The sequence below is a fragment of the Haliotis rubra genome, unplaced genomic scaffold, assembly GCF_003918875.1.
Source record: "Haliotis rubra isolate DU_JTF1 unplaced genomic scaffold, ASM391887v1 Scf179, whole genome shotgun sequence".
Taxonomy (NCBI): Eukaryota; Metazoa; Mollusca; class Gastropoda; order Lepetellida; family Haliotidae; genus Haliotis; species Haliotis rubra.
Genome location: NW_025765769.1, coordinates 871,516 through 893,850, shown reverse-complemented (window position 1 = coordinate 893,850; position 22,335 = coordinate 871,516). Strand labels below are relative to the sequence as shown.

Below are 22,335 nucleotides of genomic sequence, written 5' to 3'. Positions count from 1 at the left end.
AAAATGTCGCGAGACCACAGGGGGAAGATGGCGGCCAGCTGTTGTGGAGTGAAGAAACAGAAGTTGAACAATTCACTTCCCTCCATTTGTTGCAATGGCTCCGCCGTCTACCCGAACTACCACAAAAATGGATACACAGTTGCTCCGCCGTCTACCCGAACTACCACAAAAATGGGTACACAGTTGCTAGTCCAGAAATGTGTTACTTCTGTTTTGATGTACTTCATAGTCATTTGTACAGTTATGAACAACCGAAAGCTCCCCTTTTCACCAACGATTCATAGTGAGTATGGCCCTATACCAGTTGTTTAGTACCTGTTTATCGTGGAAATGATGAGTGAATTTTAGTAACAAGTTAAAATCTTATTACGTTTTCTTACTAAATAGATTCATATAGAAATTATGTAACTATTTTAGCGGACATTTAGCCACAGTCGTGTATTTGAAAGCAATACGCTCTTTGTTGACACTCAACTCGGGGTGATAACTGGGCGAATCCATTTATATCGGAAGGTGTGAAATTTGTGAGAAAGGTCAAAGTGGATTCAAAACAAATAATAGAATCTGTGATATTTGATTATTCTAATCACATTGGTAAACAATTTTGTGAAAATTAGTAAATGTTGCATACTGACATGCCTTTAAAATGTCCAAATAATTTGACTGCAAGGAAATACAGTGACTTGACTTGGGTGTGGTGGGAATTGCAGTCTAATGAATGATTGAGTAAATCCACTTGTTACCATTTTAGCATGATGAAGGAATTACATGGTGAATGTACTGCTTAGATGTAACTAACAGTTTCATCTTGAAGCTTCTAATTTCTCTAAACCAATGGAATAGTCTTCCTGTGTGTATACCATAACAGTGATATTCCTTTGTGCTATTTATAGATACTGAATCAGCTGTTGGTGACCAATCTATATGCATACTGCTAAGCTCATTGACCCTTTGACCGGGAATTCACCCATGAAATGATATATTTGTTTGTAGATCTCATGTGGTGCCAAAACATTTATACAGTCATGATAAAGCTCTTTTGGAATGTAGGTTAATGCATGGTTGCCATGGAATTAAAGGTTCAGCATAATTAATTTAGTAGATATCATATATATAAAAGTGTCTGCTGAGAAGTTTAGCAAGGAATGAGGCACTTTTGTAATGTGTTTACTTGATTTGACAAATTTTCAAAGTTGAGTTGCAGGCTGGATATCTTTTTATTGACCCATCTTCTTCTCCATAGTGTGTGTTTTAGAATCATTTATGTCAATCCTGAGGTATGGTTCCAGGTGGACATTGAAATGACATATTGACTTGAATAATTATATACAGTTACACAGTACAAACCTTTTAACCTTGCACATGTTATATACCATAATAGGAGAATATTTCGTCTTGTTGAAATATGTTTATGATATTTGGTTGATTCTGCAACTGATTCCCTGTGGAATCATATTACCCATGCTAACTTATTGTGTTATGATTGTTTTAGTAGACTGCACAACTGTATATTTACTGAAGTGAGCACACTGGTTTTTGCATTTATTACACCATATATGCAGAAATATGTTGAAGTCACTTCTTATGAATACATTTATAAATAATGATGACTTCACAGACTCTCTTTATATTCTTTAACACATTTTAGATGATTTGATAGCGAATCATGGGTTAACAAGTGGGTGTCGCCTACTCTATTTGGGTTATGGTAACAAACATAAGGAGTATTGCATGGCTAGCCAATCAAATGCAATGGAATGCATTGCAATTTATGTCTTTTCACTTAGACATGTGAACCAGTGTTAACAAGTTTCAGTTGGAACATTGAAAGAATATTATTTGATTATATTACAAATAGAAATATTATTTATCTTTTCTTGTCAATGTGGTCCAATGACATGTTTGTCTCATGATCTGATAACTTATTTTCAAGTGAAAATGGCTCTATGAGGTCATGTGATCATACTCCTACCCAGAGTTCCATGTGATCAACCTTGTACCTGTACCACATGCTGTTGTCAAAGTCAGTGGAGAGTTATCAATATGATCTTTTTTATGTGTAAAGATGTAGCCTTGTGTTATGGGTTTTCGGACAGTTAGGAACATCTGTTGTTGTGTTGATTATCACATGAACTGTTGTAAAACATGTCACTGACTTATAAAAAGATAACTTTATCCTGAACACTAGCCAGCATTCAGTAGTTTACAATGTCTGTGTCACACAACTCCCTTTGTTACATGGTGCTCATGCTGTTGATCACTGGATTGTCTTGTCCAGACTCGACTATTTACAGACCAATGCCATATAGCTGGAATATTGCTGAGTGTGGTGTTGAACAATAAACTAACCAACCAACCTTGTTACAACCCAAGTGAACACTCACCAATAACCTCTGATCCGACAATATTATATATTAGCATATCTTAATAGTAATACAGAACAATATGCAAAACACATTGAAAGGCTTCCATTAGGCCAATCTGCATCGATTCTTGAGTACTGGCCCCACCGGGTATGTTTGTTTATATACAAGACTGACTGACTGAGTTTAGTTTTCCCCGCTTTTAGCAATATTCCAGCAATATTCCAACAATATCTCGGCTGGGGACACCAGAAATGGGCTTAACACATTGTGCCCATGTGGGGAATCGAACCCGGGTTCGGCGTGACGAGCCAACGCTTTAACCACTAGGCTACCCCACCGCCCCTTTATATACAAGAGATACATCTGATCACGTGATATGCAAATTAGCCTTTGGCAGTGTAATGTCATTACCACGCCTTAGAGCGGTCTTTAGATGATAAAGTGATATTTTATTCCATGAGAGGGAAATACTAATGGTATAAATTACGATAATTACATTAGGAAGTTGGGCGTATAAATGGTTGTACTGGTGATGTTGTGATCGTGAGTGCTGACTAATAGCCAAGCCAGCTCCTGCTACTACAATGTCAGTGTTTTATCGGCATCCTGCTACTAGACTGGGTGTGTCCAATCAAAGCACTAGGTTACCTGGTTTGTCTGGAATAGCATTTATTTCACTGTGTTTTGAAACATTGTAATTGTTTGTAGGTCAGTCTCTCTTATTGACATATAGAAGGTATAATCATAGTGTGTTGATTGACATATAACAGGTATAATCTTAGTGTGTTTAGAGAGTGAACATTTCAACACGAGTCAATCAGAGTTTATAATCTTGAGGTTTGCTGAGGTATCGGTTGATCACGCCCAACCAGTATATCTCAGGAGAACCAGTCTGTTGTCTTCTATTAGCAGCTGAGACATTGGATCAGTTGACAGTGTGAGCTGTCTGTTGTTAATATATATGCTGATGTTTGTTGTATCAGGTTTATATATTTCCAAAGATAACAATGATAGCATTAATAATATTCTTAATTTGTGGGTTTGATCCTGTGGGCTTGCAAGTAATCTAGAGGTAGAGTTCCTTTCAACACAGCTTGCCAGTAGGTTACTTTAAATAAACTCTAGCATAACGCATCAATGATTAGTTCTTCAAAGCATTTTGGAATATCAAATGCTCAGTAACTTGTGCAAATCTGGAAGGAAAGGTTGACACCATGAATGGAAAATAATAATCAGTTGTTTTTCTTATTTCATCTCAAACAGCTGTGAGACAGAGACAATGTCCGGTTGCAATGATGTCATAATGGAAGGAAACTGGTAACTCAGATCAAAGAAATGCATAGAAAAATTAAACAAAGGAAGTTACTCTAGTGATTAATACTGAAACCTAATGTATAATTAATGCTGGATTCATCTTCATGGTTATTCAGATTTAGAATTCAAAACAGGAAAAATGTATATTATACTTTATACTGCATGAAAACTAAATATATTTATCACATACTTGGAGTCATTTTACATGGACTGTTTAACTTGTTGAGAATTTGTATACAATTTTGATGAAGAGAGCTGTTAACATTTGTAGAGTTTCTAAGCCTCTCACTCATAGAAATTCTCATATCAACATTGATGACTTACATTTTTGTGATTTTAATGCTCATCCATCATCAATGCTTGTGTAGATGGGTTGTATTTTGATTCCACAAAAATGATCTGCTTGAGTGTTGCCATCTACCTACTGGTAACAGAGGTAGTACACAACGACATAGCACAAGACATATCACAAGAACAACTTGAACTTAACTCAATCAGCAGACTTTTTAAAATTTCAGACCAAAATTATTTGCTTCATATTGCAAGTTATTTCAGAACAGTCATTGATCCCTGAAGAATCTGAATAACCTGACCATGTTTCAGAACAGTCATTGATCCCTGAAGAATCTGAATAACCTCACCATGTTTCAGAACAGTCATTGATCCCTGAAGAATCTGAATAACCTCACCATGTTTCAGAACAGTCATTGATCCCTGAAGAATCTGAATAACCTCACCATGTTTCAGAACAGTCATTGATCCCTAAAGAATCTGAATAACCTCACCATGTTTCAGAACAGTCATTGATCCCTGAAGAATCTGAATAACCTCACCATGTTTCAGAACAGTCATTGATCCCTGAAGAATCTGAATAACCTCACCATGTTTCAGAACAGTCATTGATCCCTGAAGAATCTGAATAACCTCACCATGTTTCAGAACAATTGATCTGAATAACCTTACCATGTTTCAGAACAGTCATTGATCCCTAAAGAATCTGAATAACCTCACCATGTTTCAGAACAGTCATTGATCCCTAAAGAATCTGAATAACCTTACCATGTTTCAGAACAGTCATTGATCCCTGAAGAATTGAATAACCTTACCAAAGTCATTGATCCCTGAAGAATCTGAATAACCTTACCATGTTTCAGAACAGTCATTGATCCCTGAAGAATCTGAATAACCTCACCATGTTTCAGAACAGTCATTGATCCCTGAAGAATCTGAATAACCTTACCATGTTTCAGAACAGTCATTGATCCCTGAAGAATCTGAATAACCTCACCATGTTTCTGAACAGTCATTGATCCCTGAAGAATCTGAATAACCTCACCATGTTTCAGAACAGTCATTGATCCCTGAAGAATTTCTGAATAACCTAACCATGTTTCAGAACAGTCATTGATCCCTGAAGAATCTGAATAACTCTCACCATGTTTCAGAACAGTCATTGATCCCTAAAGAATCTGAATAACCTCACCATGTTTCAGAACAGTCATTGATCCCTAAAAGAATCTGAATAACCTCACCATGTTTCAGAACAGTCATTGATCCCTAAAGAATCTGAATAACCTCACCATCAGAACAGTCCCTAAAGAATCTGAATAACCTCACCATGTTTCAGAACAGTCATTGATCCCTAAAGAATCTGAATAACCTCACCATGTTTCAGAACAGTCATTGATCCCTAAAGAATCTGAATAACCTCACCATGTTTCAGAACAGTCATTGATCCCTAAAGAATCTGAATAACCTTACCATGTTTCAGAACAGTCATTGATCCCTGAAGAATCTGAATAACCTTACCATGTTTCAGAACAGTCATTGATCCCTGAAGAATCTGAATAACCTTACCATGTTTCAGAACAGTCATTGATCCCTGAAGAATCTGAATAACCTCACCATGTTTCTGAGCAAGAATGCCCTTATACATTTCTGAGGAAATTATGTCCTGTTATAAGAAGAAAAAATCCAGCTCCTCTTTTTACAGAAAAAAATTGTGTCTTTTGAAGCAGTGGCCCAAAAAAATATTCTGTGGCTAACAAAAGACTTAAGTGATGGGTCCTCCTAAAGCACTTGGCTCAATCCCCTGAATTGTCACTTAACAAGATTTGATTGTAGCTGTTATGATCAAAGATTTAAGCAAAATTGTGGAAATGAAATTGTTCGACAATGGCTCTACTCTTCAGCAATGTCGGAAGAAGCTCTGTATCCATAAGTCAGGGAGTGGATGTGGTATTGATTATGTCATAGATGTGTATTTTTGATGGTGATAGTCTCTTGTAGGATATTGAGCATGTTGAGGTAAGTAAATCAATATTTGAAAATATGGAATCAGTGGGATATAGCTTGGAAACTTCTTCAGGTATATTTGGATTTTTCTTTAATTATTCATTTCTTTGGTTTTCTTTGAAGCAATGATAACCTTGTAACCAGTTTATTGTGAATGTTATTCGAATGCAGAATTTGATGCTAGGGACAAGAAAAGCGGGATGCATGTAAAAAACTCAAACCCTCAACTCGAACTCAAACTGTACAGTAACATGAATTTTGTAACTTTTCTGAACTGTGTTTACAATGACTGACAAGTCAGCTGTAATCACAGTAACCATTTGATTACCCCTACATCTCAGTGGCAGATGAAATAATCAGACTTGAAATTAGATTTATTAAGGTTGGCATGTAATTATGTGATCAGGAAACCAAGGGAGTGATATTTATCTGAATGTTTGTCTCAGAGTTTGTTAGGGGTGGTGGAGTAGCCTAGTGGTTAAAAGCGTTCGTTTGTCATGCCGAAGGCCTAGGTTCAATTCCCCACGTGGGTACAATATGTGAAGCCCATTTCTGGTGTCCCAGGACGTGATGTTGCTAAAGGCGGTGTAAAAGCCAACTCACTCACTCACTCAGAGTTTGTTGAGCCAAGGTAAATACTACAAAAGATATTTTTGGCCCTTTCTCTCCCTGCTGTCAACTCGCTGTCCTTGTGTGTGTGTGTGTGTGTGCGTGTGCATGTGTGTGTGTGTGGGGAGAGAGAATAGTGATAAAAGTGTTCGCTTGTCACACCGAAGATCCAGGTTTGATACCCCACATGGTTACAATGTGCCCCCTGCCATGATATTGCTGGAATATTGCCAAAAGCGGTGTAAAACCATACTCACTCACTCACTCAACCATTAGCCATGATGACGTGGCAATACACTGTTAATACAGTGCCTGTGCTGTTTAGTTCTGATAGGCTGTGGCATCACTCATGCAAGTCAAATAAATCCTTGTTATGCCTGAACTCGGTGTGAACCCTGCTTTGGCGTGTCAGCAGTGGAGAGCAGTAAGGCTGTGACACATGTGGCACCTGTCATTTGTACATGTAGGATCATCTGGCTGTCAGTTGCTGATGGTGCTGCTCTTTGTAAATGTGTCACATGTTTAACATGTCAGCACTCAGCACACCAAAATTATGCTTTACTTTACCCACTGATACTCGGGATTTAATGGTCCCTGTGTGATTGTGTTTAGTTTTACGCTGCTTTTAGCAATATTCCAGCAATAACAAGACAGGGGAAACCAGAAATGGGCTTCGCACATTGTACCCATGTGGCGAATCGAACACCCAGTCAGACAACCAATCTATAGGAGGCCACATCAAGTGAACTTTCTGATCAGCAGTAGGTCTTCTTAATTATCAGAAAGTATGTGCTGCATAATTGGTTCCTGTATTCCCTGTAAAAATGAACTTGAGCAACCAGTTAAGAATGTAACTGATAAAAGTCCTTATAATATTGTGCATCTTGTCATTTTCAGCAGTTTCTATGGAGTCGTCAGATCTTGACACAGATAGGTGTTAAAGGTCTGATTGTAATGAGACTTCATGCACTGATTGTGTAAATGTTTCTGTATGCCTGTCTTCTATTTGTTTCAGCCCTTTGTTTGTGACGTGGAAGATAGGGCGCGAGCGGCGTCTGCGAGGGTGTATCGGCACCTTCTCCGCCACCAGCCTCCATGGAGGTCTCAGGGAATATGCTGTCACTAGGTGGGGCTCAGTGTTACCATAGTTACACAGGTGTCCCGCTTTGATCTGTTTGCGTGGTCAGTCTGATTCATTGAGAGGTGTAAAATGTCTGTGAATTTTATGGTTAAGAATTAATAATCATCATCACAGGCACTGTCATGAATCTTTTCAGTCAAGGAGCAAAGGTACAGCATAACAAATTTGAAAATACGTCCCGAGAACATGTGAAGCATTTTGCTTACTCTGTATACAAACAAAGGGAAGTAATACACATTTTATGAACCATTGTTGCTTGTCTGTATCAAGCTTTTGTCAAATACATTTAGATGACTGAGCCATCTTTTCATATGAGAGCAATGTTTCAGTGCTATGAAAGATGGCTGATTTGTCCATTAGGTAAATATGGTCGATATGTTTCTGTGCTATGAAAGTTAGCTTGATTTGTCCACTAGGTGATTGTGGGTGAAATGTTGCAGTGCCATGAAAGATGGCCGATTTGTTCTCTATGTAAGTAGGGAAATATGAAAGATGGCTGATTTGTCCTGGAGGTAAATATGGGAGATATGTTTCAGTGCCATGAAAGATAGCCGATTTCAGCCAATCCAGAAGGAGGATTTCCCCAAACTCCACTGCTCCGTGTCAATACTTACCCACTTCGAGGACGCTGCTGACTACCTAGACTGGGAGGTGGGTCACATGACATCTTCCACAGTCACCTGACTATGCATGACACTCTATGTTAACAATATAATAATTCAAAATGGGGGTCGGGTGGCCAGGCTCACTGATATGGTTGACACATTGTAGATCAATGCTCATGCTGTTGATCACTTGATTGTCTGGTCCAGACTCGATTATTGGCAGACCGCGCCATATAGCTGGAATATGACTGTGTGCGGCATTAAACAACAACCAAACCAAACCAAACATTATTTTTATCAAACATAAGCAGTGCTTTATATTACCCATCACTGACCACTGCTAACACTTGTCCGCTCACATTCCTGACCGTTATGGTATCCATCTGTATGTCTATATATACTATGCAGATCAAACTGAAGCTGCATGGGAGCTTAGTTAAAAAGCAATGTGGTTTTAATGACTGAATTTAAGTTGAGGAGTTCTTATAACCTAATTTGCAATTTCTTTTTGACCAATCCAAACCAAGTTATGAGCCAGTGAATGATAGGATGTGGTATCTAATATGTTTCCAGGTGGGCGTACACGGCATCAGAATCGAGTTCATCAATGAAAAGGGGAACAAGAAAACTGCCACCTACTTACCAGAGGTGGCTGTAGAACAAGGTAGATAAAGTCGCAGTAGTCCATATCCCATGAAAGTTGTCCATATACCATGACTGTAGTCCATATCCCAATCTACCAGATCAGTTTAGTCATGTGACAAGGAATTTTAATCTGACTAGTGGCATTGCAACCCGTCTGCACACCATGTCCTCACACCGCGTCCTCACACCGCGCCTGCACACTATGCCCTCACACCTCACCTGCTACCCACGTCCACACACCATGTCCTCACATCACGCCTGCAAACCATGTCCTCACACCTCGTCCTCACATCACGCCTGCACACCATGTCCTCACACCACGCCCTCACATCATGTCCTGTCCTCACACTGCCTCGTCCTCACATCACGCCTGCACACCATGTCCTCACACCACGTCCTCACATCACGCCTGCACACCATGTCCCTCACACCATGTCCTCACCACGCCTGCACAGCATGTCCTCACACCACGTCCTCACATCACGCCTGCAAACCATGTCCTCACATGTCCTCACACATGTCCTCACATCACACCTGCACCATGTCCCTCACACCATGTCCTCCTCACATCACGCCTGCAAACCATGTCCTCACACCATGTCCTCACACCATGTCCTCTCACCATGCCTGCACATCATGCCTGCACACCACGTCCTCACATCACGCGCCTGCACACCATGTCCTCACCACGTCCTCACACCACGCCCTCACATCATGCCTGCACACCATGTCTCACATCATGTCCTCACATCACGCCTGCAAACCATGTCCTCACCACGCCTGCACACCATGTCCTCACATCATGCCCACACCCTCCTCACATCATGCCTGCACACCATGTCCTCACACCACATCCTCACATCATGCCTGCACACCATGTCCTCACACCACGCCCTCACATCATGCCTGCATGTCCTCACACCACGTCCTCACATCACGCCTGCACGCCATGTCCTCACACCACGCCTGCACACTGCGTCCTCACACCACGCGTCCTCACATCACGCCTGCACACCACGTCCTCACACCACATTCTCTCACCACGTCCTCACACCACGTTCTCTCACCACGTCCTCTCACCACGCCTGCACACCATGTCCTCACACCACGTCTTCACATTATGCCTGCACACCACATCCTCACATCACGCCTGCACACCATGTCCTCGTAACACGTCTTTCACCACGCCTGCACACCATGTCCTCACATCATGCCTGCACACCATGTCCTCACACTCATGCCTACACCCTCTCACCACGCCTGCACACCACGTCCTCACACCATGTCCTCACACCATGTCCTCACACCACGTCCTCACACCATGTCCTCACATCACGCCTGCACACCACATCCTCACACCACGTCCTCACACCATTTCCTCTCGTCATGCCTGTACACCATGTCCTCACAACACGTCCTCTCACCATGCCTCACACCATGCCTGCACACCATGTCCTCACATCGCTTCTGCACACCATGTCCTCACACCACGCCCTCACATCATGCCTGCACACCATGTCCTCACACCATGTCCACACCATGTCCTCACACCACGTCCTCACATCATGCCTGCACCATGCCTGCACCATGTGCTCACACCATGTCCTCACACCACGTCCTCTCACCATGCCTGCACACCACGCCCTCACATCATGCCTGCACACCACGCGCCTGCACACCATGTCCTCCTCACACCACGCCCTCACATCATGCCTGCACACCACATCCTCACATCATGCCTGCACACCATGTCCATCATGCCTGCACACCACCCACACCATGTCCTCACCGTCCCCTCTCACCATGCCTGCACACCACCACGTCCTCACACCATGTCCTCACATCACCATGCCACCACATCCTCACACCACGTCCTCACACCACGCCCCTCACACCATGTCCTCACACCCACGCCCACAACCTGCAGACCATGTGCTCACACCACATCCTCATACCACGTCCTCACACTGCGCCTGCACACCACATCCTCTCACAACGCCTGCACACCATGTCCTTATACTGCATTTGCACACCATGCCCTCACACCATGCTTGCACACCATGCCTGCACACTACGCCCTCATACCATGCCTGCATACGCCCTCACACTGCGCCTGCACACTTCCTCACATCGCGCCTGCACATCTCGCCCTCACACCGCACCTACACACCACACTCTCATACCATGTCCTCACACCACGCCCTCACACCATCTTCACTTGCGCCTGCACACCACGACCTCATGCCGCGCCTGCACACCACGACCTCACATCATATGAGTCCAAAGTAACCATAATGTCTGAGACCTCAGTGAAAATATCACTACATGGAAATAAGAATATTTTTGCAAAAGTTGTGTTACAACTGGTTGTTGGAGCTGTCTCTAGATATTTGCTTTTTTATCTCTGACATCAAATTATGCTCGAAATGACCCAGGTTTGATTACTATCATGCGTGAAGTCCATACACGATACACAATCAACCCCATCACTGAGTCAGGCCACCTTATTTATGAAATTTCCATGTCCAACCAGCACAGGTTGCCAGGGACCAAATATATTTCCCCAGAATCCCCAGAGGGACTGGAATGCTACATTGCCATCAAATTAATCTATGATATCAAATGCTTCCTTGCCAACAGGGGCACAACTCAAGCTCAACTCGGGCACAACTCAAGCTCAACTCGGGCACAACTCAAGCTCAACTCGGGCACTGGTGGCCCATGTTATCTTTTGAGCTGTGCATTTGCAGTGCAATCAGTGTTTGGAAACTAAACCACCTGGTTTCTGGTATTCACTGAGAAACTAGAGCAAGGGTCTTGTGCCAAATAAAATAAAATATGATGATTGTGATATTTTTATCATCAAATGTGAGTATGAGTGACCCAGTTGTGTAAGACGTTGCAAATAAATGTGCAGCTTTGTGTCCCGTTTGGTTTTTGTGAGATGATGTTTCAAGGTGTGTCAACGCCTCTGTGCTCATGGGGCGTCACGAAAGTGGTAAATGTTTAAGACGTGCAATACTTTTTTCTCATATCAAGATGACATTCAGTGATGGAAACCCAATCAACCCATCTCATTCCCTCACTCTCCATACTTGAGTATATATTGCACAGCAAGCTCAGTCACCATTTTGTCGTCATGGATACAGGGGAGATAACAATGTGAGTGAAGAGTCACTCCTGCATTTCTGCCATTTTGTCAACCCAATTCGAAGGGACTCGTTATTTATGAATGAATTTCAGCTTAGATTTTAAGTGAAACTATACAAATATGGACAAAACATATTATATTTGTTTTCGCCAATATTCACAGAAAAAATACTTTATATGTGTGTATCATAGCAGATACTAGTTCTATATTTACAGACTGTCACATATCCTGTTTCAGCTGAAATAATCCGATTAACTTTTATGTTTAATACAATATTTTGATTTTTAGGCTGGGACCGAATTCAAACCATTGACTCTCTTCTTCACAAAGGCGGTTTCAAGGGTCCAGTGAATGCAGAAATTCGGAAAAGTATACGACTGATCCGATATCGTAGTGAAAAAATTACTGTTAGTTATAGTGACTATGTGGCACAAAAGCAGAACGGCCATGCATGATGAAGCAGCAGTACAGTCTACAGTGGCGGCCATTTTGTACGTTCACCAAAAGGCAGGCTTACAAACTACAATCTTGTCATCTTGTTATCGCTGAGCAGACGTTTTCTCAGTCGGAACAACTTATTTGCAGAATGTGATAAATGGCGATAATTACACCCATGTGTGTATTGGTGGGAATGTAGAGAATTAATCTTGGAAAATTATTGTTTGCAATATGTGCTCAACTGTATGTTTGACACATTAGAATTAGAAAATTAGATTGGATTAGATAAAGTTGTTTGGGTTAGATTCAGGGCTCGATTAGAAGAACTCGATTCAGGTTGACATGAAAAATTAGTTGCGCCAGGCAAAACCAGGTTGCAATCTGGCCCCATAAATTGATCGAAGTAAGAACACATATGCATAAACTTGAATAAATACGTAAAATCTGAGACCTCTGGTAACTGTGTCATGTCACGGAGATTAGTGATGTAGTATGGTAAATACAGCTTAGAGGTATTAAGTGTGTTCAAAGAACCATGTCATATGGGAAATTAGATGTCAGACAAGTAGCTAAATATTTTTTCATGATTTTTATGTGATAATTTTCATTTTTCAATGATAGGTTCCATCGGTGCATGTTTTATATAGTTACATCGAGCCCTGAGATTGTTTGGGAAAAATATCAAAAGTATCTGATGTTTTGAACTTCAAGGGGCATTATTCCTTTATGAGGAGTTTGGCATTACAAGAATGCCAATTAAGTTTGAATACATATTGCAAATCTTTTCTAAAAGTATCTGCAAATGGTAATGAATCTCATTTTTATGTACTTTTTCTCTAATTATCTGTAAGGGTAATATTCTTTTGGTTTCATAAGAACACATGAGGTCAGTTTTTTTAGATTTGAATTACAATCCTATGCGAATGCTATTAATTGATGTGTCATTCAAGGCATTGAGAAAGTACTTTGTGGTCTTACTGTAATTTAAATATAACCGTTTATTTATGATAAACGGAATCAGCTCCTATTGAAGGATTTTTGGAACTTACGGTGTAACCCAAAATTGACTACTGATGTTGAAATTTTAAAAATGCTTTTGAAAAAAATAAATGCAATCGGAACTCCTCATTTTGTACTTTTTGAAGATATTTGTTGAACGATGTGTTTTTTATGAGTTAAGTTTGAAACCAACATAATATTACTAGATTTTGCCTTCAGTTTAGCAGATAACTAACAAAGTGGTTCTCATATGGGAGTACTGAGGTATTTCTAATACTGCCTGATACTGACAAACCGCGCTATGTTAGGGCAGTGGGAATTAATTATAAGATCACTATCCATATTTAACTTGAAAATTGAGGAAAACATATTTAATTAAATTTGCTTCATTAGTCATTTTCTAATTTTCAGAACACATTTACTCGAAATTGAGTTTAATAATGATAAAAATTATAATGATAAATCTATTAATGATGCATTAGATTCCATTCACCAAGTGAATGTTCATGGTGCTACAACATTGGATCAGTGTTCACTCCAATATAATTCTCAGCTTCCTAGGGAGTATACATATCAAGCTGTTGAAACAGCACGCATCTAAAATGATGGATGATAATCTGATAATTCATGACACTGCCCTAATCCCCCCTGTATTAGCTCCCACCATACTGTCTCTACAGGGACCATTGTTGATCAAACTATGCAACACCAGGAGGTTAAGCCTGCCAAATAGTATCTCATGTAATCATTGACACCAAAGAAACACTATCAAGATATTTATTTTGTAAGAATAACTGAACTCTTTGTTGTCATATTCATAAGTGTAAATGATCCCTCTTCTATTGGTTATAATTGTTGGGTAAATGAGCTGATTTGTTGCTGTCAACAACACATTGCAGTGAATGATGTTTGTTTCAATGGCTGCCATTTTGTATCCATGGCAACCATCACCCGATGTTAACTTGGCTGTGATTGGTTAGATGGGACTTCTTGATATCTGAACAAAACCAAACCATCATAATGTGATATTGTATTAAACCAAGTATTTACTGTTTTCAAGAAGACTGGATATGGTCACACTAGTTTTAATTTTAAAAAAAAGATGTGAAGTTTATTTCAGTAAGAACTATGAGGAATTTATGTTTTCAAATATTTAAAATACATTTCTGTTTTGTGTTTGAAAGGCTATAAAGCTGCTATGTTTGAAGTTAAAAAGTACCAAAAATATTTAATTTAGAAATATGTTGCTGTAAACAGTAAAATTAGGAAATGAAAACAAAATACTTTAATGGCCCATTCTACCACACGTGAGACTGTGTTATCACTCTCACAAATGGAATCTGATTGGTTGCATACCAAGCTATGGTGGATGTGTTTGCCCCTCCCCTAGCCCCGCCCACATTCTAAGCCACACCCATTGCTGCCACTGTAGCTGTACTTCGACTCTAGATCAAGCCGTCATTGCATTTCAACTCTTCATCAACATGTTTCCGAGTCAGGAATATTTTTTCTCAGTTTTACTATTCATACTTTTTTGACTGTTTGTCATGTTCTATGATATTGTTTTTTTTGTAAAAATATCCAATAAACTGGTATGTAGGTGTGTGGTAAGGTGTGATTGTTTATATTCATGTAGTGGACTTGCTGGTAGTATGTAGTCAAATGGATATTATACTTGTCTCTCAGGCCTCACAAAAATGAACAGATTTCAGATTGCTTTTTAAATGTAATAAAATATTTACAAGAATTGAACCTGTTTTTAATTATGATAAAAACTGACAAGCCTTGTCAGAAGAATTACTTTTATAATTTTACAAAATACATTTTGTTTGGCCTTTGACTATTTACGATGTATACTTCTTAATATATATGTGAATGTGAGAGTTTCACTATTGTCAATCAGATATTTGAAAAGGACACTTTTTCTTTTGTATTGATTTTGGAAGTTTTTATTTGGGTGCATTTTGAGCCTGAGGAATTTGCGTGAATAAAAATATATTTACAGTTGTGAAAAATTGACTTTGGACTTTTTTTCAGGAAAGTTGATTTCCAAAACTGAATACATAGAACAGCATATCTGTATTGAGAAGTTTGAGAAAACAAACAAATGAAAGCATTCAAAGCATGTAAAGGGGAAAAGTAAACAAATAATTGTGAAATTTCATGTACTTTACTTACAGTACCCCCAAATTAGGAAATATGAAGGTTTTAAAGGGTGTTATTCTTATATTTGTTTTATTTATTGAATGAATAAAATGTTAAATGCCTCAGATCAGAAAACATTGCTAAGCATCTGTCAAATCCAAAGAATGGTTTTGACCAAATTTGACCCAGAGATATATTGACAATTTAATAAATGTGTAGTAAAACCACATTTTTTCTCTTTCAAATTAGCTATTCGCATTTTTAAGCCATGAAAAGAATTCAGATCAAGTATAAGAAACCCATGCAAGCCTTTGATTAAATTGGAAAAAATGAAGTTTTTGATGAATACATTTTCCACATTGATTCTGATAAACTTTATGGGGTATGTGTTATTGATCAAAATTTGTCACTATCAACCTGTGTTATAGTTGGGAATATGTAGGTTATGGGAAAAATGCCAATTAACATTGAACAATAAGTGGAAAGCAAATCTATCCTCCTTGGTAGGCCAGTCTTCTGTGGTCTTTCACGGATGTCACATATAGCTTTACCTGTCACAGATATGACTGTTTCTCTGTATTGTGAAAGAAATCACTCAGAAAGCTTCTGTCTCTATTTTTCTGTTATGCACTCAAATTAAGGCAGCACTTTTCAAGAATTTGGTTGGCAGGAATTGAAATGTATTGTGTGTGTCAACATTTACTGGTACTATTTGTGAACAATTGCCGATTGTCTCGCTATTGTTTGGTTGATCTCAGAGTCAGTAGAGGATCATCAGTCATTGTGCTAAATTTCAGACTGCCATATCATGGTGATCAAATTTGATATATCCATCATCAGACACATTGAAAATGGAAATATGAAGAATTCATTTAGAAGGACCAACATAAAGTTCTTTCTGGAATTAAGACAAACAAAATTAAATCCTATTTGGCCAGAAATCTGCTCTGGTCATTTATTGATTTCCATATTCCAAGTCTTTCTAATTATTTCATAAATAAGTTTGCAAATATTCATTTAACTTATTGAACAATAGTTTCAGTAAACATTGAAGAAATGGATATAATTTTCTACATACCGATTCTTGGCACTTGTATTTTCGGAAATTCTGGAATCAGTTCTAAGCTTTACAAACTGTCTCTATTATTATGATTTGTTGTGTTCATATTCGAGACAATATTTCACGATCATTGTTTTCCACAAGCAGACTGTGTATGCTTTATCGCTTTTATGTGGCTGTCCATTTGATGCAAGAACCAGATAATTTCGATACTTTGGTCATTATTTTGTATTTACAAACAACTCAAGAAACTTGTTATTATCTGAGTGGTAGACCCAAAAGTCAGAGGTTCATGATTTGGATGTTCCAAATGTTCATGAAAACCATGTTTACATGGTGCTGATATTATTGGCATTTCATACATACTTCAATTTTTTGTAAGTTCTGAAAGGTTTATTTCAGACATATTTATCAGAAAATACATTACTATCCAGACACATTTCAATCAATATTTAAAAATACACATTTGACTTTCTAGACTTTACGTAAACATGTATACGTTGCCCAACCATACTCTAAAGTAAAACCAGATCGCTTGGCTCTGTTGTCTTAAGTCGCTGACAATTTTGTGAACTGAATCGTAGTGGGTTTGAATCCTGAATGATTCCAGTTATGTAAAGGGTCTCTATTAGAAAAAGACTTATTTATTTGTAATTACATGTAAAACTTATTAGTATTATTATTAGCTCAGTTTCTCTGACAAACCTCTGTTGCCACTTCAGACGACGTGTGGGTACAAAGCCAAGATTCAAAATAAGTATGATTCTTAGATTTGTCATCAACATTCTGTACAGGCTGGATTCACCAAAGAGATCTAAGATATTTTAATGTTTTAAATGTCCTTTTAACATGAAGAATATTTTTCCTTGGCTGAGCCTGGATCCACAAATCTTGGGTTCAAATCCACCCTGGTCTATCAACAACCTGTATGCCTTTCTTTCGCCAAAGTGGTAAAGGCCCAAAACATGCATTCAGGCTTTCTTCACACATCAAGTTGACACTCTGTGATATAACTGAAATATTTTAAAATTGTTTTGCCCCAAAACATGCTTGCCCTAAAGTGTTTTTTGCAGTTTCTCCAACCCAACAGGTCACAATATGGCTGAAATATTGCCGATGTGACTTAAAATCTTAACTCACTCACTCCAACCCAACAGAGTTGAAGAATATCAAAGATTATTTGTAGAATATCTATTTTATTCGGTTTTCAAAACCCCCAAATTCAGTTATCAACATTTTTTTACCAAAAAATGAACCTGAAATTCTGCACTGTAAAAATATTCAAGTCCTATCTAGAACATTACTGCATCAATGGATGGGTTTAGTTTTAGCAGCATCTGGTCTCGTTTGCTGGCACTACAAAGGGAGATAACTCGCACATTCTCACTATGCACACTGTTGAATCACTAGTCATGCTCATATTTCATGTAGTTGTTAACAAAAATATCACCTTGTTTTGTGCCTTGATCCAACATCCATCAAGTATATGTATCAGGAGTTGTGATTGGCTGTAAATTTCTATCTATCGTCTGATTGGTTCCTTCACCTCATTAACCATTCAATGGCCATACATACAATCAACAAGTTGTGACCAAGAACATCTTCCTTCGTGATGGCAACAAACCTACAACTGTTTATGAACGATTCACGTAACAACTAAGATCAACAACATATGTAAATATTGCAAATAGTTTAATAACTGATCATTAATTTTAGAAATTGTTTCCTGTTATTGAACAAATATTTTGTCATAAATATATAATGCTGTTTTTCATCCTGTCTCAACGAAGAGCTGATAAGTAAGTAAAAGAAGAACTAATTGTTTTGCATGACAAATTAGCTGTAGTGATGTGCTTGAATCAGGTGTTCTCTTTACATTTGCATGTTAAAAAATAAATTATGTAAACAATAATTGAAACATTAATATTTGTTTGACCTCATTACAATGTCAACAAGAGTCACACCAATATTAAATACTTTGGGACAAAGTTTAGGTTTATTTAATCATGGTCAGACTTTCTGCAGATTTAAATATTTGTAATTATGAAAAATGTACTTGCTTATGGTTTTGTTTGGGTTTATTAACTTCATTTTCGACTATTTTGAAGAGACAAGGAAACAGGATGTATTTATTTCCATTTATATCAGAGTAATGTGGGACAGAAGCTGCACAACTGGATTTACTGGGTATAATATCCTTTCACAAGTAGGATGTGCAGCAACCGACTATTTTCTGGAACAAAATATTTACTTTAATATGCGTCAACCATTTCTCTAGAATATATAATGCTTGGTTCCTTACAATGTTAAAATCCAGATTGTTGACGTTTTATGATGTAGATTAATCTGCCAGTTATTGGCCAGGCTAATCACTGAGAGACAGCATCTGAGTTTTACATGTCGTTACGTACACCTCGATTGAGACTTGAAAATGGCAGCAGACTGTGGAGTGGCATCTTCACTAATCCAGGGTATGATATTTCCTTTCTGTTATAAATACCCTGGGCCTCACCATAGCATTGTTTTGAGCTGATTGCTTGACTACTCAATCAAATAACTAATGATATCTCAGTGAGGCATTATCGAAGTGTTGACGTCACTTCCGAAATGAAACTATGGTGGATAATGAGTCCTGGGTTTTTATTTAACGGAGACTAATACCCTTGTTTATTGAGGATGGTTTGGGAACTGTGCCCATGAAGTGTTGATTGACCATATTTATCATTGTTGTCTGTCACAAGGACATCCCTCATGAACGGGTGATATTTGAGTATAAGTGTGACTTAGAGTTCATTGCATGTTGCCTGTGTCTTGTGTAATGACAGTCACATGATGTGTTGTGAACAACAGATCTTTAGCTTCACCAGTGTTATGTGGACAAGTTAGTCTGTCATGTTGACACAGAGTCATGTTTATAGCCGATTGTCAGATTTCATCATACCATCCTTGGCAATCCAGGGCATGTGGTTATGGTTATACACCCTGGACTTAGGTTGCAATGTCTTGCATGTTAGCTGTTTGAACAATAATGTGCAACATTATCTAGGGTATTATCTTGGGTAATTTGAAAACATGATTATAAGGTTGTTTTGAGAGGAGTTGCAACATTTGTAGATATTATTATGGCATATAAAGGTACAATTCCTTATTTATCGTCAAAGGGACATGAGGAGCCCTGAGTGCCATAACTCCTGATACAGAGTAGCGTCCCCTGTCCATGGCAGGATACTATGATCATAGTTATGTGTTCAGATTCAGACAGAATGTGATCCTTTATTTTGTCCTCCACCTCCCCTGTCTCCTAGAAGTGGTTGACATCCACGGTGTGAATTGCTGAATTACCTGCCAACTTCTAAATTCCCATCGAGCATCTGAACTGAATTACAGTTCACACCAGGCTTGAACCCAACTCACTCGCCGAGAGCCGTGGAACAAAAATGTCATGATTCAAGCCCAAGAGGGTCTTTAGGCTGTTCCTGTTTGTCTGTTTGAGTGTCAGGATTACTTAGTAGAAGTTGCTCCTTGACTCCAACTGAGATATTTGTACTTACCAAAGCCAGTTTGTGTCAGGATATTTTAAACTTAAACCGTATGCTTTGGATTGCCATCAATACTCATCATGTCACCAGATATTCTGTTTTTGCCACCATGTGTTTCTCCAAGTTAACCAGTTTGATCTGACCTTCAGGTAAATGATTCAGTCACTGAGGAAACTAACGTACCATTTCTGAGATAGCAAAGAAACCGAGCCAACAGGATTGAGCTGTGTGTTCTGTGGGTTTGTCTATATTATATGAATGTTCATATATTTTCTAATGGTGTTCTGTGTATTAATAGACATAAAGGAAAAAACATGAATAGTAAGTTTAGTTGACTTGATATTTTAGAAAATATTAAACATTGATATTGTAACCATGGTAACTAAAGTGTGTTTGAATTAAGTTTATCAATTGGGACATATTTACTGTTGACTGAATTGTTTCTATGAAACAAATGGTACAGCTCTTATTCCCATTGTACACAGACTTTGGTTTATCACTGATATGATCATCATATTCGGCTTGTACTAATTAGTACAACATAAATAACAGAATTAATAAAATAACATTAAGTTTCCCAGAAAATATTCTTTGATAATAAACAGGAGAGAAAAAATGAGCATTGATAAAGAATGTGATTATATTTTATAATCCAAATAGCTGAAACAATGATTATTGTCTCATATCTTTCTCATGCGCTTAAATTTTAACAATCCCTACTAATTCAACATTTTATCAAGTCAAAGTTTTACACATGAATTTTAGTATGATTTTACAGAACAGGTTGATGTTATGAATACAGAAACTAATACTGACAGGTTAATGGACTATCCTATCAATAGTTTTAGGAAACCTTTCACCATGCTAGTTTCTATGACAACCATTGTCATAGCAACAGTCCATGTATCACTGCACTTTCATGGCTAGAAGAAGAATGTTGTGTTTTATTGTAACATTTCTAGTGAGGCAATAAAGGGAATGACTGGAACATACTTAAGTGTTGATTGTCATTATCATACTAAGCTGAAACAGTGTTGATCATCATTAAAGCCAGCAGTGTTGATCATCATTATAAGCCAGCAGTGTTGATCATCATTATAAGCCAGCAGTGTTGATCATCATTATAAGCCAGCAGTGTTGATCATCATATAAGCCAGCATAGTGTTGCGCCAGCAGTGTTGATCATCATTATAAGCCAGCAGTGTTGATCATCATTATAAGCCAGCAGTGTTGATCATCATTATAAGCCAGCAGTGTTGATCATCATTATAAGCCAGCAGTGTTGATCATCATTATAAGCCAGCAGTGTTGATCATCATTATAAGCCAGCAGTGTTGATCATCATTATAAGTCAGCAGTGTTGATCATCATCAACGCCAGCAGTGTTGATCATCATTATAAGCCAACAGTGTTGATCATCATTATAAGCCAGCAGTGTTGATTGTCATTATCATAAGCCAACACATACAGTAAACTCTCTTCTTCAAAGTGTATCCTTGAGCCTAGAAGTTGACCAATCACAAAGTAGAAACGTATGGATTACTACCTCGTTATTATACCATCTATGTATCATGGTGATGTACTGTATTGATCATTATACCATAGTCCTGTAACTCTGGCTTGACAATGGTATAACAATCATTACCCAAACATTCCTCTAGAGATACTGGTGAGTTAGTGAGTTAGTTTAGTTTTACACCGCTTTTAGCAACATCACAGCAGGGGGACCCGTGAAGCGGGTAGGGGACATCTTGTTAGAAATGGGATCGATGCTTCACACACTCACTCACTCACAGCAGGGGACACAACGCCAGAAATTGTACCCATGTGGGGAATCGAACCGGGTCTTCAGCATGATGAGCAAACACTTTAACCACTAGGCTATCCCATTGCCCAGAGATACTGGTACAGTCATACATACATACAAATACTTCTATGGCGCCAGAATCGATGTAACAATGGATTCTTACCCAAAGCTCTGAGTCCACAGCTGGAGCTAAAGGTAAGCTTTGGTAAAAGATGAGTCTT

At 38.6% G+C, this 22,335-nt stretch overlaps 1 protein-coding gene across 1 annotated transcript; it reads left to right on the top strand.

Annotated features, from left to right (window-relative positions):
- Positions 1-4: 4 nt before the first annotated feature.
- LOC124273267 (AMME syndrome candidate gene 1 protein homolog) lies at positions 5-21,299 on the top strand. Its single transcript, XM_046708488.1, has 6 exons — positions 5-139; positions 184-283; positions 7,600-7,710; positions 8,262-8,376; positions 8,904-8,994; positions 12,415-21,299. Exons 1-6 carry the CDS (start codon positions 28-30, stop codon positions 12,579-12,581), a joined length of 696 nt encoding a protein of 231 aa, XP_046564444.1. The 5' UTR covers positions 5-27; the 3' UTR covers positions 12,582-21,299.
- Positions 21,300-22,335: the final 1,036 nt, after the last annotated feature.